This window comes from Perca fluviatilis, chromosome 4 (genome assembly GCF_010015445.1).
Source record: "Perca fluviatilis chromosome 4, GENO_Pfluv_1.0, whole genome shotgun sequence".
Lineage (NCBI taxonomy): Eukaryota > Metazoa > Chordata > Actinopteri > Perciformes > Percidae > Perca > Perca fluviatilis.
In genome coordinates this window covers 6,698,411-6,716,906 of record NC_053115.1, presented here as the reverse complement: position 1 = coordinate 6,716,906, position 18,496 = coordinate 6,698,411, and the positions used below count along the sequence as shown (strand labels likewise).

General features: G+C 42.0%; 1 protein-coding gene across 19 annotated transcripts in view; it reads right to left on the bottom strand.

The window, feature by feature from the left end:
• Positions 1-18,496, bottom strand: part of itpr1b (inositol 1,4,5-trisphosphate receptor, type 1b) — a 105,316-nt gene that overhangs the window by 36,724 nt on the left and 50,096 nt on the right. For 10 of the 19 annotated variants that reach the window (XM_039796658.1, XM_039796664.1, XM_039796661.1 and 7 more), the window contains 5 exons: positions 16,264-16,299; positions 15,075-15,122; positions 14,225-14,354; positions 9,125-9,309; positions 195-378 (listed from right to left, as the gene is read on the bottom strand). In XM_039796658.1, coding sequence (XP_039652592.1) covers positions 195-378; positions 9,125-9,309; positions 14,225-14,354; positions 15,075-15,122; positions 16,264-16,299 — 583 coding nt within the window. The remainder of the gene's footprint in view (positions 1-194; positions 379-9,124; positions 9,310-14,224; positions 14,355-15,074; positions 15,123-16,263; positions 16,300-18,496) is intronic. The other 9 variants (XM_039796670.1, XM_039796671.1, XM_039796673.1 and 6 more) reach the window with 3 other exon arrangements.

Sequence of the window (18,496 nt, the reverse complement as noted above, 5' to 3'; positions counted from 1 at the left end):
ACTGTCAGACATTCCTAAAATGAATTACTGCAGAATGCACAAGAATAAATCAATTATGCAATTTTGGTTTTAATATGTAGGAAATTTAGAGACTGGCTATTCAAACCGACAACCGACAGATGTTGATTTTGCCAGTTTGATCGAGAATATGATCTAATATTTCCATTTAGGGAGCTAAACTCCTGACCCTTCACCTTTCTTGCGTGCTGGCGTGTCTTTGTCTGCTGGCTCCTCATCCTTCTTCTTGCTGCCCAGGTCACTAGTATTGACCGTCACAGTGGCTTTGATCTCCTGCTGGGCCAGCTTCATGCGCTCATAAAACACCTTGAAGAATTTTTCTGACTTGTTGTCCCCAGTTAAACGTTGGTAGAATGACCGCTGGAGAAAAATACGAAAGGAGAGGACAATTCATGTTATTCGGACTCCACTTTTTTCTGTCTTACACTTACAACTGTACAACTGTACAGTTGTACAGTTGTAAGTGTAAGACAGAAAAAACTGGTCAACCGCTCCAATTGGAGAAGTTTACACACCACTTTCTGCTCTCTTCTTCTTTTCTTTTTTTAAACCTAATGTCATGTCAAAATGCTGTTTCAACGTGGTTGACTTTCAACACCAACATGTTACCAGCAATGTTTCCATTCAAAGTTATCCTCGATTATTATTATTTTTTTTTATTAAAAAGGAGAATTCCGGTCTATTTCAACATGTAGCTCTGTTGTTTGGAGTTTTTTTTGGAGTACGCTCAGTAGCGAGAAAAATGAAAACTATCGCTGCTGCCTACACCGTGTTATCCTCCTGCTCCAGTTTGCACCCAGGAGGCTGAAACAGGGCTGTGAAACGTGCTTTTAGCCTCTTAACATTCGAGATGTCATTACAAGTGCCTCCCCATGTGAAGTGATTCCTTCCGAGTGAACACAGTGAATCTAACTGCAGTAGATGTGAAAGAAATGAATAAAAGTCGTGCTAATTCAGCTCTGTTTAGCTCCGGTGTTGAGACAGCAAGACTTAGGGACCGTCTACAAACTACAACAACGAAAAGAGATACAACTAAAATATTTATTAATTTAATGATTAAATAAGGTAGTGTCTCCAAACGTACCTCAATTATAACTTGTCTCCTGCTAGTTGTACTACAGCACTTACTTTAAAAAAAAATAAGCATATGCCTATTTTTGAAAATATTTTTGTATCTCTTTTCGGCGTAGACGGTCCCAAAGCACTCGTCTTACCCTCTCAACACCGGAGCTAAACGGAGCTGTTCACTCTGAAGGAATCACTTCACATGGGGGAGGCACTTGTAATGACATCTCGAACATGTTAAGAGGCTAAAAGCACGTTTAAAACTTGCCCTGTTTCAGCCTCCTGGGTGCAAACTGGAGCAGGAGGATAACACGGTGTAGGCAGCACCGACTGTTTTTGTTTTTCTCGCTACTGACAGCACTCCAAAATTACAAACAACAGAGCTACGTGTTGAAATCCACTGGAATTCTCCTTTAAGTGACCGCCACTTCTTATCTTCTTAGTGCTGACAGCCAGAGGTTCTGTTAGAAGCAGTTACATAAGCCTCCTCTCTCAATGTGCAAGACATGCTGCAAGGCCTCACTGTGCTCACCTGATTCCAAACCATCTGCTCTCTGCCCCCTTCTACGTAACACGTTTCTGGCACCCTGAGGACTACGCTGGGCGTTAACACTTAAACAAAAGGCGAGCAACAGAAAAAACAAGACAAGAATGGGGGATATTTGCATGCGGCCAAACTCAAATACCTGCACACACATAGACACAGCTACACACCCTGCTGAGGACGCACTACTGTACATGCGTCTACTTCACAAGTGTGCACGTGTTAACACACAAAGGCGTGCCGACACAACACAAGCAGGTAAACACACGCTGCTGTAGACACGTTCATAGAATCTGCCTCACTTGCGGTGCAATAAAAAGTACATTTGTGTGATTGCACAAGACCACAAATGTTTTTACGAGTTTTTCGGCCATGCAAGCAGTAAAAGTTTGAATCAGCATGAGCAGGAGGTTTGTGAAGTCAAGGTGAGGTTCTGCTGAACTAAACAAAGGGCAATCTTGTCTGAAAGCCTTGTACGCATTGGAGTTGTTGTTGTTTTTCTGCAACAGGCTCATATGCTCTGTCCCATTCCTCTCCACAATCCCTCCTTACATAAGACCTGTAATCAGCTCAGTGGTTACAGTGAGGGCACACAGCGCCTCAGCTCAAACACTGTTACATCAGCCCACAGAGGGCGAGCAGTGGAGAGAGGGAGAGGAGAAGGGAGAGAGGAAAAAAGGGAGAGAGGAAAAAAGGGAGAGAGGAAAACCCTGTCCTACTTTAACAGTGCCAGAACGGCACGAAGTGAACGTGTGGTGTGGGAACGAGGAGGGAGGGTCTGAAAATAGAGAAGGGGGGGGGGGGGAGTTTTCACATACATAGATTCTGGGGCAGTTTTGAAAGCCTGTTACATAAGAATCTTTTCAGGTTTAGCTCAACTCAGACACGTTTCTGAAAGAGGGGAAATACATTCAGTGAATCAACACGCAAGTGCAGCAACATATGAAACCTATGTAGTGAGAATCTTTGCAGAATCACCTGATTCAAGTCCTAAGGGAGGCAGAACACTTAATGCATTAAGAAAATCGTGTTGATAAAGAGTTGTTGTCCTCTCTTTTGCTTGTTTTTCAAGCTGTTAACATCATGTTGTTGACAAGATAGGGTCATTCGTTGATAGTGATCTGATTAGGAGTCAGCAGGCCGACTTCTCCAGACAGACACAACAGCTCCAGGATAGCAGCTTTACAAGATTACCATATTAAATAGACCTCATGACTGTGGCCATAAAAACCCAATTTCTTCACTGATGTGAAGGGAATCATTTTGTCAACACATGTCTGTCATATATGCCGTGGGCAAAAGAAACACAATGCGACAACTGTTGCCCCGTGCTCTGCCAGCAGAGTGAGTTAAACTATAGCTGGGGATGAAAGGTTTCGGTACCAATCAAAACAGAGCACAGTCTCAAAAACTGTCAAATACTAAAAGTTGGCATCAAAAGCCCGCTCAGTTATTTTGTCTGCTGTCTGGTACTCCTTTTCTTTTTGAAAATTATATTTATTGGGTTTTTCAGAAATGACAAAACAGATACACATACACAGAAAAACTGAAAAAACAGCAATTCTTATGTAGCGGTTATGCTGAATCATATTAAATTATCTTACTGTATTAAAACTTTCTCTTTTTCATGTACTCAGCAGACATCTTGGTAGGTGACTTTCAAGATATTAAATAAATTGTCCCGATATAAAAAAAAAGCTTTTTTCAATGGCTAAACAAGTGCAAAAGCTTTAAAATTGGTACACTTTTAACAGGTTTAAATCACAATCAAACCGACCGTATTTCAATATCATTACATGCAACCTTTTAGAAGTTTGACTACTGTACTTTTGTTTAATGTAAAAAAGGGTTTATTTATGTATAAAGACGTTTTAATTTCTCAGTAATGGACTGAAAAAAGTGTAGTATCTGCACTGAATGTGATAAGACAGGATTTAAAATATGTAAGATAGTGATCTTACATAAGGATCCTCAATGGCTGCTGTCATTCATTAAATAAAATGGTGTATCAGCCAATCAGCCTTAGCTTTTCCCGCTGAGGTGGCTTAGCCCTCTACTGTACGTGTCCCACTACAGAGCCATTAAGCCTCCTGGGAGCTCTGCTGATCTGTCCTGTTCAGCACAGCAGGGTTAGGTTGACTCATACCTCACTCTCCTATTCTACAGAGTCAACATGGTGGCACAGTGGGGCCTCCTTTCTGATCATTGTGTGCTCCTACTTATCTCTCCATTCCCTGTCAGCTGCCACCTCGGCTCCTGGCATCAACACGGGCCAGTTATGTAAGGTCTGTTTATACCACCAGCTCTCTCTCGCGCTCTCTTTATCAGTCTTCTGCCTTTCCAGCCTGACACCTTGGTTAGTGACAAAGCCATCTCTGTGCATATTGGAGGGGTCTTAGGTGGTGTATTCTGCCACCGCCCAGCTGGTAACCACAGAGATCTGCTCTTTGAAGCTACGCAAAGATAGGAGGTTGAAATAAAAGTGAAATGCACATGAGTGTGTGTTCTCAAGTCCTCTGTTTAGGCAACAAGCCAAGCAAAGTATAAAATGTAGCCAGCGACTTCAACAACAAACAAAAATGCACTGATCAGACTGAAAAGCTGCACCGGGCAGGATTGAAATAATGAAACTAATAACTATAAACTACAAACTGAGTTTCCGAGGAGAATCCCCTGCCCACTCTGTAGTTAGAGAGAGAGCTGTTATGTTGAGGACGCTGATGCCTGGAAACTCACTTTGCAGAAGCTTTTTAAAGCTTTCCAAGAGGTAGCTGTAAAGTGAACATGAACCGTGCAGAAGTGTGTGTGTGTGTGTGTGTGTGTGTGTGTGTGTGTGTGTGTGTGTGTGTGTGTGGGGGGGGGTCATCACCGTTTGAAGCGGCTGAGGGTATTGGCGTGCCACAACAAGCCTATTGAGTAAGAGTGGTGGCACCTGTTTGGTCCTGTGACAGTTCAAATCTGAGGTCATGAAGACAGTTTTGAGTAGATGGATGGTGGGCTGGAGGAGCACAGCTACACTTCTTATATAACACACAAAAACACAAGGGCTGTTTTTGGAATAAACTTCGTGACCTCCAAGTATATCCAGGAGTGTGTGTGTGTGTGTGTGTGTGTGTGTGTGTGTGTGTGTGTGCGTGCGTGCGTGCGTGCGTGCGTGTGCGCGTGCGTGCGCGATGCGTGCGTGCGTGTTCTAATGGGGTGCACAGATGAGTGTGCAATAGTGTAGTTAGTTATGCTACGATACGGTGATTGTGCTTCATGTCTGCTCGAGTTTCACTATTGGTGTCACAGTATTTGCTGCTCATCACTGAACAACCTTGAGGGTGTGAATACGTATTAAACAACATGTTCACTTGTCCATGATAATCTACTGTACGCAGGCTTGGTGATTAAATAAAATAAAAGGATGAAATAAAGGATGTCACCAACATCCCAACAAATTCAATTAGGATATATATAAATATTGATACAAATAAATACAAAAAAATACAATATCTACTAGGGGTGGCACGGTTCATGAAAAAACATCCGAACCGTTCTTCGGCGTGTGTGTGCGTCGCACGGTTCGACGGTTCATGGCATGCGCAATGTAGCCTCGTGCCCGTGTGTGACCTCAGACCAAGCCCCCAGGAACAGCGCCATGACCTAAAGGTCCCATGGCATGAAAATTTCACTTTATGAGGTTTTTTAACATTAATATGAGTTCCCCCAGCCTGTCTATGGTCCCCCAGTGGCCAGAAATGGCGATAGATGTAAACCGAGCCCTGGGTATCCTGCTCTGCCTTTGAGAAAATGAAAGCTCAGATGAGCCGTTTTGGAATCTGCTTGTTATGAGGTCATAACAAGCAAGGTTACCTCCCCTTTCTCTGCTTTTCCCGCCCAGAGAATTTGGCCAACCCATGAGAGAGAGAGAGACATCATGGCTTTCAAACGAGAAAAGTGGCAGTTGGTCAAGGCCACACCCCCACCATACACCTTGCCACTCCCACTCTCCTCCTCAATAGCTTCAGACACAGAAATGGCACATACTAAGGAAAGCTCATTGTAGGAATGGCTCTAGTGGCTCTAGTTCTGCACCAAAGCTGAATTTCGGGAAAGAGACTTCAGATACAGTATTAGGGGACCACTAAGGTCTATATAAAAGCATCCAAAGAGCACCATGTCATGGGACCTTTAAAGCAACCATGGGCTTAGCAGCCAACGTTGGAAATGCACCCCTCTCGCCCAGAAAGACTTTGCATGGCGAAAGAAACCTCTATATGTTTCAGCGCATCAACTCACGAGCCCGAACACTTAAAAAGGGGCCTTGTTTAAAACGTCACGTTTTTAACATTTTTAACTTTCACTAGTAGCCGAATCCAGAGTTATTAAACTAGGCATGATGAACGTGCATAATGGACGCGAGCAGACCCGCCCTGCACTGCGCATGCTCATATGACGGTTCTCCCGAGGTCCTGTAGCTGGAATAATGGATATAGCTAATGGTTGTAATTCACCATGTGTTCTATTAATACTTCCATGGTATTATCTTATGATACGTCCGAGGGATGTATCCTGTAAAGCCTGTAACGTGGATGAGAGATGAAGCCATGGATGTATTAAGAGAAGCTCTGTTACGATACAAACGAGCAAATTGGCAGTTGGTCAAGGCCACACCCCCACCCTCCACCTCCCCCCCCTCTCTCCTCCTCAATAGCTACAGACACAGAAATGGCACATCCTAAGGAAAGCTCATAGTGGGACTGGCTCTAGTGGCTGTAATTCTGCACCAAGGCTGAATTTAGGGAAAGAGACTTCAGATACAGTATTAGGGGACCACTAAGGTCTATATAAAAGAGACTTCAGATACAGTATTAGGGGACCACTAAGGTCTATATAAAAGAGACTTCAGATACAGTATTAGGGGACCACTAAGGTCTATATAAAAGAGACTTCAGATACAGTATTAGGGGACCACTAAGGTCTATATAAAAGAGACTTCAGATACAGTATTAGGGAACCACTAAGGTCTATATAAAAGAGACTTCAGATACAGTATTAGGGGACCACTAAGGCCTATATAAAAGAGACTTCAGATACAGTATTAGGGGACCACTAAGGCCTATATAAAAGCATCCAAAGAGCACCGTGTCATGGGACCTTTAAAGATTAAAAGAAAAAATAACAAGAACCGTACAGAACCGAAAACCGTGACCCTAAAACTGTGATACGAACCATCTATCCCCTAATAAGGGGTGGTAAAAATAAGTGAGAGTGATTTCGTCCCACTCCTTTTTGGACATATTAAATACATTGTTTGTAACACTTTATAGATATAGTTTTTCCTTTCCAATTGTGTTTTTTATATTTGATTTTATTGTTATTTTTTGTTGGAAATAAAAATAAAGAAAGAAGTCATTCTGAAGCTAACTGTCAGCTCTCCATCTTTCTCTCTTATGTACACTTTTCCCTAGAAATTCTGTTGGCTAGGTACGACCTCGGATAACCTCAAAAACAAATAAACAGACTGCTTGGAGAAATCTGTGGGCATGTTTTTGTCCTGCTTTTCATTTAGACAACAAGAACCCTTCTGTCCTAAAAAGGGGCCGGCAACCCATCGTTATGCAACACAGGAAAATGTGGTGCATCTGCTGATATGTTGTAAATTCACTCTGGACCATACATGATCCTTCAACAAAGCTCACTTGTCCTTGGACCATGCCAAATAAGGAGACACTTAAATTCTGAAACAAGAAGCTTCTTTATAATTGGGTCTCTTCATGTTTAAGGCAATAAACTACTATGCTTATCCAGTTTACTTTGAGGTTTTTTTCTACCAGCACAGGTAAAGTAGGAAAACTGCCTTGTTACAGTCGGCGTCAAATGTTGACATTTACAGTAGATTCTCTGTAATTTGTGCAAATGACTTGGTGCTATTTCCCTAGATAGTGCAATTACTGTGCAACAGGATTACATTCACTCCAACAAGACAAAGAACTTTGCAAACATTTGCAATGGCCTGAGGTGAAAGTGCATGCCACAGCAGTGGACACTGAGCTTCTGACCTAAAATCAGGTCAGTCAGCACATGAAATGACGGCTACAGTAAGTCAATTAAGTGACATGAGTTGATCTGTCCTAAGGGAGGCTGTAGGGAGTGGCTTTTCCTCAGGTAGCACTACTGAGCTACTGATACTGAAATCTATTGGATCTCTCAGGAGGCCTCTGAGGGTTTATGCCTTTTATTGCCCTCTTTTCACCAGCAAAGCATGACCCAGTTAAGTGTCCGGTTGGAATGTTAGGGGAACTGGGGATCTGGCTGTCATTCACCCAGGCAGAGAGGCAGGCAGCAGCTTATGTAACATGAGTCATGCTAGTGCCTTTGTGTACATTGTGTGTACAGAGAAATTTAACCAGTGAAGGTGTGAAATTACACTTTCAGTTCATTATTCTCATACAAACATAGGAATGCGACATGCTTCCAAATTAAAGTAGTTGTAACTTGTGCAGTTGTCACACTTTTCTCTGTATTTTCCGGTACAATCAGTAAGGGACCGTTATAATTACCTGTTAGCTTAACTACCAGTTATGTTTCATATAACATTTGAGTGGGGACAGCAAGAAACGGAATTAAAACAATTAGGAGGATTCCCAAAGATTCTCGCCACTATGCAAATAGGAGCCTATTATGTAAGAAGCCTGTTTACGCAAGAGAACACAAAGGAGCAGACATACACAGACCACAAAACCAGAATTCACAGATAGACGGCTTGCAAGCACCACGCATTCACACACTTGGTCACAAATACACACAGACACTTATTCTACTCCATGTATGCGCACACACACACACACACACACACACACACACACACACACACACACACACACACACACACACAAATAATGCAGTTGCGAACACGGCAGCTCTCTCCCTTCTCAACCTGCTTGATGTGAGATTCGCAAAGAGTTAGCGTTGCCTTAGCAACCACTGGCTGGCTGTGGGGAGGTGATGACATGTTTGGCTGCACAGCTTTGACCTCTCCCAGCAGACTACTGTTCCTCTTCCTTTCTGACTTCCCTTTCTCCTCTACATGGCCCAAACTGACTTTCCCCTTTTTTTTTTTTCACAACTCAAAATGACTACAAGTTCCAACGTTTCAGGATGTGTTCTGCACACGACTCTTAAGTTTAGTTGTGTGCCCAGGTTGCTACGCTGACAACTAAGTACCTTTCCTTTTTGCCATTTGAAGTCCATTCTCGGCCACTTCTTTTCTTTTTATTGACAGCAATGGAGCTGCAGGGGAATAACTTAAATTCTCCACGCCAAAGCTTTCAACCCTTGCGATAACATCTCCTTGTCGAGATTCTGCTCAGGCCTCTCTGAAGGGAATGCTTTTACTAGTCCCATTTAGTTGCAGGCTCGACACGTGAGTGTTGGATCTCATTAACACTTCACATCCACCCTCCTCTGCACGGTTGGTGCTTTGTACTCTTGAACCCGGTAACTCTCACATACCTGGATGACCGTGTTTCCACCCTCCAGCAGAGCGATGGCCAAAAGTATGCTCTCCTGGAAGATCCGGTCACTGGTAGCATTCATGATGAGATCAATGACCAGATCAGAAGCGCCTTCTTTGTCCAGGTGGCACTGGACCTCCGCCAAACTCAGCTCTCCTCGACCTCCGACCCCAGAACTGACAACTATGGACACAGTGGTGAAAATGATTATCATTATCATGTATTCAATTTTTAGAGAGGTCACATACAAGAACATGGGTCACAATCTGTTACATTTGAGTTTGACCGTTTTCATTATACTGCAGTTTTTTGCAGTTTGATGGATGCCTTTATCCAGAACCTAAGTCTAAGCATTCCTATTTAAGAAATGAAGGTAGTGTTGTTGTTAGTTGTAGCCTACTAATACAACAATAAATACATGTAATATATGAGTATTTCAATTTCAGGAGAATGCTAAGCTAGATCAGCTAACAAAGAGAGTAGGATACTGAACATTAATGTCAGTAATCACTGACAGCATTATTCAGATTATAAAAGCAAGGGCAAATGCAAACCAGATCTTGCTTGCCTGGTTCCAGACATTTGAATCACCGTCCTTACATCAATCAACCAATTAAAGTTAGAGCAGGATTAAGAATCGGGACGGCAATTATCTACATTTAAAAGTGTAAAACTGTGGATGAGAAAGACGCAGCTGTACAACATGCGTAAATAACAACCATTAAAAAGGTATAATATACTACTTTTGGGTTGATGTTTGTAAAACACAGCGTTCAAAGGTGGCCCCTCCTCACCCGGCTCAACGAGCCAGAGTGGGAGAGCAGCGGTGGTAGAGCGAGCTAGAGAGTGAATGAAGAGAGGGAGCGCTGTTAGCGAGAATAAAGCCGTGAATCGGAGGAATAAAACGTTATTTTCTGATTATTTTTTAAGGCGGTTACGTTTTAAAGCACAAACATGCCTTTTATGTGGCTCAGTATTGCCCCTGATCCAAGTCTCTCTCTTCTACTGCGAGGAGCTGCTGTGCTCTAAAGCTTCAGTTATATTTGTGCGCGCCATCTATGAGGGCCGGCGCCACAATGTCGCACAGGCTACGAGCATGCACAAAGACGTTTATGCTCAACGCATTGTTCGTTGCATTGTTCGTTGCAGTACCCCCCACCAGAGGGCGTACAAACAAAATAATCTGTGAATAAGCAAGAAGTAGTAGAGAAGAAGAGAGCGGAAATAAAGGAAAGCAGGCTGCCTGGCAACAGTAGTATACACGTCCATGATAACAACTGACTTACCACGAAACATTACATGCATCTACTCTAATCATTAACGTGACTGTCGTTTATCAACAAATCAACTCTATGTGGTCTGTTTATGAAAAATCATACAGATGTTTGGAGAGGCGAAGCTGCTCGGTCAGTCTTCCCAGCCGACCATGTTGACCTAAAAGCGCAGCCCGTGCAGAGTTCCAAAAATTCAGAGGTGCATGACCACGTGCCGCGATTACGCGGGAGCCTTTGGGCTGGAAACAACAGCCGTGGGGACGTCATTTTATGCTCGTGCACCTCGCGCTGGGAACACCATGTGCATCGGTATCAGATGCCTAAGGGCGTGACAAAGCAGCGGTATTGGAAATGCACGCTGTTACTGGCTGGGGGTTACACACCCACTTGGGGCCCAAAGGCTCTTTGCTGACGCCCATAAACGTCCCACACACAGCAAAATATTAAGAAAAGAGGAAAATACAGGCACAGGGCATGGTCTCTGTAGATACAGACACAGCCACACACTTTTAGTGGGTCATAAGAGATGATTGACAGGGATTATTTTTGTATTAGTCTGTCCATTGTAAATAAATAAAATACTGCATTCTATACATATTTCTTTGATCAGTGCAAAAACAATAAATTAGCTTTTGAGGGTATAAAGGACCACTAATCAAATGAGCAGTGTGAGGAATGGAAAGGTAACTGTAGTAGACAGCAATACAAGCTGCCACTTCCCCTCCACGGATCCTACCTGATGAAACTGAGATGAAGAATTGCGTAGACTGCATGACTTTTCACCAGTATTATTTCATTCACAAAGCAAAACCATCAGAATAATCAGATAAATGCGTATCACATAAAAAGTCACATATAGTGGCTTTAATAAAGAGTCCAGAGGCTGTTTAAAAAAAGGTTTATATAGGATTTGATAAAAATAGTTTGTCATGCGTGGAATAAACCACAAGTGTCTTGTTTTTATCCATTCAGCCATAGCACACAAATAACACCAGATGTGTTTGCAAGCCATGGAAGTCCTTAACTCCTACTGCTACTATACAGCCAGCCAGGAAAGCAGTGGTGAGATAACAGCACCCATCAGAGCCATCTCTGGCTGGGCGAGCCACTGAATCAACAACACATCCCATTCTAGACAAGAGCTTGGCTCTCTGGTCGCCTGGCAACAACACGGCCCACGTTATGCCGAGGCCACTATGCTCAGTAGCAGAGCCGAGGTCCAAGGGCTTAAAGGAGTACAAGATCATGGCTGTGAATAATTTTTGCTTTGTTTTGCCTCTGAAGTATTAGGGATGAGTCATAGCTGTGATGAGAGACATGTAGCGACTCACTAGAATGGATAAATGTCAGTTATGAACAATCTATTTCATCTGAGAATGTCAGCATTGACTAAGCGAAGATTGAGAGATGTATGGATGAAGAGAACCCTTTACTTTCATAACAACAATCTCTGTACATATGTATGGCCGTCTGCAAATGTGTTGCTGTGAACCCAATGCAGATATACACAAAATGTTTACTGCTGTAGATTAACATAGTGGGATCCAGGTGGGTGTCCACGTAAAAGCTATCTTGTGTTTACTGCTACGCAGCGGAAATTGATTAGTTGGTGTGTTATGACGCCTGTCACTATGACTATTATTGGTTATCTGTGTAACCGATAAACAAAATATTTCCGACATTAGAGAAACCCCAACATAATCTGTTAATACTTTTGTGTGGAATTAATACAATGATTGAAATGATGAAATAATTCTGAAAGTTTTGACCGAATGTTTACCCAGTACCAGCTTAAAGGTCCCACTGTATGAATATTTCACTTTATGAGGTTTTTTAACATTAATATGAGTTCCCCCAGCCTGTCTATGGTCCCCCAGTGGCTAGAAATGGTGATAGGTGTAAACCGAGCCCTGGGTATCCTGCTCTGCCTTTGAGAAAATGAAAGCTCAGATGGGCCGATCTGGAATCTTCTCCTTATGAGGTCATAAGGAGCAAGGTTACCTCCCCTTTCTCTGCTTTGCCCCCCCAGAGAACTTGGCCCACCCATGAGAGAGAGAGAGACATCATGGCTTTCAAATGAGCAAAGTGGCAGTTGGTCAAGGTCACACCCCCACCCTCCACCTACATAAAACATGAAAAGAGCAATTAAAAATGGTCATGATGAAAATAAAACAGGCTAAAATATAATAATATACAAATACAAGAATAAAAGTTGAAGAATTATTCAATTTAATAGGTTGTAGGGGCAGTTTTGGGAGGAGAAAGGGAGGAGTTTTATTTTTGTTTAGTTTCTGTCAGTGTAAAATATTCTAAATAAATAACAATGTTCTAAGTAAATAGGTTTGGAATTATTTTTACAACTGACATTTTTTTTGTAATTATAGAAGGAAAGTACTGAAAAAAGTACCACTGGGTACCGGAACCGAAATCCAGGTACCGGTATCGGTAGTGGTATTGGTTCAGATGCGAAAGATACCCAACCCTACTTCAGATACAGTATTAGGGGACCACTAAGGTCTATATAAAAGAGACTTCAGATACAGTATTAGGGGACCACTAAGGTCTATATAAAAGAGACTTCAGATACAGTATTAGGGGACCACTAAGGTCTATATAAAAGAGACTTCAGATACAGTATTAGGGGACCACTAAGGTCTATATAAAAGAGACTTCAGATACAGTATTAGGGGACCACTAAGGTCTATATAAAAGAGACTTCAGATACAGTATTAGGGGACCACTAAGGTCTATATAAAAGAGACTTCAGATACAGTATTAGGGGACCACTAAGGTCTATATAAAAAGAGACTTCAGATACAGTATTAGGCTGACAGCTTTTATTCATATGAAACAGTTTTTTTTTTAATAAAAAACGAAATACCGTAATACATAACAAAATAAAAAAGCAGGAAATGCTTTGTACGGGTAAGATTTTGTGCATGGGATACTGTAAAAGTCCACATCTATATAGATACAATCTTCAATTTGACTAGATAATCATTCCTTATCTTTAAATGTTCCAGTGCCTTCTTTCTTTAAAAAAGGTATATTATGCAGTATTTTACTAAAAAACAATGTATAGACTAATACAAAAATCATTCTCAATCATCACTTAAAGTATGACCCACTAGTGTGTGGTGTTGTCTGTCTGCAGAGACCCTGCCCTCTGCCTGTGTTTGCTTCATATTTTGCTGTGTGCAGGATGTTTCTGGGTGTCAGCAGCGAGCCTTTGGGTGTACCCCTAGCCAATAACAGTGTGCAGGTTGTGCATCCCGTTTGCATTCCCAGGTATCCGCGCTTTGTCACGCCCCTCTGAGCCTCATACGGATGCACAAGTTCAACCACACACAGCTCTGCATTACACACAGTCTGGCACCTTCGCATGCAGGTGTGAGTGTGTTTAATTGTGCTCTAGAACATAACTGCCGTGAAACAATCAGAAAATAACATTGTCTCTCTCTCTCTGAGTTTAGTTGCAGCTATTTTTCCTGGGGTCCAACAGCTTTTGTGAAGTTTGTTTCCTGGCTGTTGTAACCATATAATACAACATTTTAGGCTGGCTGTTCTTTTACTTTTTTTAGTTGCGTGACTAAAGCTGAAAGGGTTTATGTTATTCTTTATTTATAACGAAACTAATCTGTCCCTGACATATTGCAGCTGGCATTTATAAACTTAACTATTTTCATGTTTTTGTGCTGCGTGAAGGTTGTTGCAGCGCGGACCCAGTTTCCCAGAGGAAATCATTTCAAAATAATCTCTTCTCATCTTAATAAGCATAACCATACAGACACACAGATACTGTATTGTTACACATACACACACACCTGTAGGTGATTTCCCCTGCGCTCCAGGAGAGAGTGGACCGTTGCTGAAGGTTGTTAGGCTCTCTCTCCTCGGGCCAGGTTTGATGTTCCCATAGTATCGATTGACCAAGATCTGCCGCAGAGCTTCGCCCTATTAGTGAAAATGTATGTTAGGAGATAAAGTCTAATTAAGGTTACCTTGTCACAGAAATGGAGCTGGAACCCAAGGGCAGTTTTACGTTGCTAATGTAGCGGTACAAGACCAGAAAATGAATGCAAGAATACACTTATTCCCACTAATAGTTGGAAGTCCAAAAGCCAACAAAATAAAAAGTTACAATGTTACATGAACACCTGTTGTAAAATAGATTTTTTAATTAATTTTAGAGATGCTCAAGGCAATTGAATTAAAAAGAAATACTGCAGTTGTACAGAAATGTTGTATAAATAGAAATAAAATAAAGCAAATACAAAAACTTAAATTAGACAAAAAAGAAGAGGAAGTTTGCCATAGCATTGAAGGCTAATCTTAATAAGATATTCAACACACAGCATATTCGGATTTCATTGTGTCCTCTCCGATCTCATCATATGCTGACTGTCAGTGTCCTCATATTGGTTTGATGTAAATCAGCTCAGTGCAATCACCTACACATGCCACAAGACGTCAAAGAAGAGATGAACACCCACAGTTAATGCCCATCCGTTGACGTGCCACACGTTACATATAGTATAACTGACAGGGGAGGGAGTGAGTGCCATGCTGTGGAAGCAGTGTGACTGTGAGGGCATCACAACAGTCAGTCAGTTGTCAACCACCAATCAGATGGAGGCCTGGACCAGACCACAGCGAACCAAACTCAGTACCTACCCTCCTTTGATCCTCCAGTTGCTTCTGTGGCTGGTTGGGATCAAGCTCCTTAAAGATGAGGTGAGTTAGCAGAAAGCAATAAAATATAAATAAAAAATAAAAGAAAAAGGTCGGAAAGGAAATTTTGGAAAGAAATTAGAAAAAAAAAATAGGGTGTTAATACAGTGCAAATTAGTTACTTTAATAGCATGCAGGAAATTGGGTGCAAATGAGATCATACAGTTAAGAGGGAAGTTGTTGTGTCAGGGAAGATGATGGGTCAAAGTCATGCAAGGCTTAATGCAAGGAAGGACTGATATTCATTCAAAAACAGCAACAACCTACATAACCCTTTCAGGCATAGTGGTCACTACAGTGGACAGCTATTCAAACGCCATTTCCGTGCATATGCATGATGGTTTAATTGCACATCAGCCATTTTAACATCAAGTAACACCTAATGAGTAATACAGTTGTGAAATTGTCCAAGTATTGATTATCTGCTGGGAGGAAATTATTATTGTCCTGCGTTTCCAGCTATGTTTCAACTACAATTAATACTATTAAAGTGACTTTGTTTTCTTGAAAATAGTTATCTGCAGTAACTGTTTTGGCAGACTCAGGTGCCCACTCTTGATAGTCCAGTGTGGGAAAATTCAAACATTTTAGTCTTTGTCCTGCGGTGCCACCCTAATTATTTTACACTCACAGAGGCAAAAAAACCAAATTATTTACATAACAGAGAATGACAAGCTGTCAGAGGGGGAGAAACACCAGCCATGAGAATGAGGAGAAAAAATAAAAAAAAAAGGTTACATAATGGAGCTGTGAGCTACGGACACACAGTGCAAGCACCAATCTGGCATGGAAAAACACCTCACCCATGACTTCAACCCCCCACCCACCCACCCCCACTGAGAGAAGGTTAGGAAACTGGATTTTGCTCAAAAACCAAGAGGTGGAAGGAAAGACGAATGAAAGGCAGGAGAGAGGGAAGAACGGATGAGTGGACAAGCGGGAGGTGGTGCACGTACAAGGGCCGATATATGCAGCATAATTCAAGTTGCACAGAGGTAGCGATATGCATGAGGGGGCCCTCAAAAGAGGAGATGTAACAATTGGGATGGGACTCTTATCTATTTAGATAAATAGATATTTGAGACTGAATGGGATGACGTCCGTATATAAATATGAGGGGTCTTAAACACACCTCGGCAGGGACTTCGGGCTCGGGCGGAGGTGCCAGCTGATTGGAAATAAAAGGATGATGTTAGTCAGAGTTTGAAGATGTTGAATTAGTTATGTTGCTTCTGCATCCACAGAGTAGCTCCCGACTCTATATCTTGTCCATAAAGGACTCCTGCATCTATCTACTGTATATTTGGCCTTGTACTGCTCACTGAGATTGCCAGTCACATGCACAACTGCACATCATAAATGTGCGTGGATAAAAGAGCCAGGGGCACAGAGAAAGCCGACAAAAACATGTTGCTCTCTGAGACCTTGGTGATAAAGGATTGCTTACAGTATGTAGGAGGCGTCGTATTTCAGTGTGTCCCGTGCGATGTGTTTTAGGCTAGGCTTATAGGACTGTACGGATGAAAAGCAGCATTAACCTATAGCAGCAAGAAAGCAGAGATCTGTTTTGTACTTCACACTGCTACACTGTGGTATGTTTAGTATTGTGTGTTTCACTGTTAACCTACTACCTAGTGTTGCTGCCTGCACTCTACATGACAGGAAAGGCAGGGGCCAATAAATGCAAACATGTGCACACTCATCTGTGTGCCAATATGTACATTCATCTCAGTGTGCTTATAGAGCTCAACAGTCCCGCCCCTCCTCCGAGAGACCTTGGGTTACGGAAGTAAATTTTCCATTCATTTCTCCCATTGACGTCTGGAAAAATCCATATATAAAGAGTTTTAGACCATGCCTTAGGCTAACCAGCTATGACGTGACTCATAAGCATACAACCTATCATTTCGAGTGAAAAAACGAACAGAAAATCCCCAAAAAAGTCAAAAGGTACAAGAGTGTGTACATATTTCATTATCGAGGGAAGGAACTACTCATCCCATAAACCACCGTGCACCACTGACTTTAAAGGAAGCTACGTTAGTTTAGCTAACAGCTAATTCGGCTAACCGCTAGCTGAGACAGCATGTAATAACTTTAAAAGTCCTTCAAAATAAAACCTGAAAATAACCGTTAAAATATATAACAGCTGTTACGTCAGCTATAGCCTGCTTTACCCAGTGTTTAGTTTGAGGTAACCGAATTAGCTGTTAGCGAAACTAATGTTAGCTTCCCGGCGGAGGCTAACGGCAGAAGCGTGGAACCGATCGTGATTCGTGCAGTGTCATAAATCCTCGTAAAACAGGATTATCATCTTGGGCATGCGCATGACGGATCGTGCAGGCAGCTCCATTGACATATATAAAAGGGCCATTGACATATATATATAAAGGGCAGCTCCCCCTCCTCAACAGCATGAGTTCCACCAATCAGAGGGATCACTGTGGGATTGTTCAGGATCGTGAGTAATGGAGTACTTATCCAAGACATCGCGAATAAAAAGTCATTTATCTCAAAACAAGGTTGGTGCCCCATGAACTTTTGGCATCTATACGAGCATATACAATCGCCCCTAGTCATGTCGTAGCTGGGTTTAAGTCTACCATCGACGGTTATCATTTTATGGCTTATACTCCAATTGTCAATGGAGAAATTGCATTGTATTTTTACTTCCGGAACCCGCTGTCGGCGGGACGCAAAATTACGAATCCCACTATGGCCACGCCAAGACCCGCCCTACGAAGCAGCTTGATTGGTTAGGGTTAGGCATTTCACCTCGAGTGGTTAAGGTTAGGGTTAGGGGATTGGTCAGGGGATAGGACCTGTACGTGTAAGCATGGACACCTGGCCAATTGTAGTGTGTGAATGCTATTGAAGGGCGGGTCTTGGCGTGGCCATAGTGGGATTCGTAATATCGCCGGCGGGACTGTTGAGCTCTATTGATTGCTATAAAGTTCACGTGAGAATCATTTGTGATCCAGCAGATTTTTGACATGGTGGTAACACACCGGGGAATACAGTTCAGTTTAACTACTGACATATTTGACAAGGACATATTGGAAAGTTTGTTTTAACAAAAAACAAAAGTGACAACAGTAGTAAAAATAAAAGTAAATGACCTCATCGCCAAATGTCACTACAACTAATTTTTTGTAGATTTGCCAAACTACTGGAACCAACAAAACAGGTCCCTAAATTCATAAAATTGAATTTAAAATGAAATAAAATAATTAAATTTCATGATAACCTACAAAGCATACAGACATTCATTTTCCAGTTGTTCAGGAAAGTAAACAACTTAAAGTTTATAACAAATACGTATACATAAACACACTAAAAAAAACTCACTGCACAGAGGGCAGCGG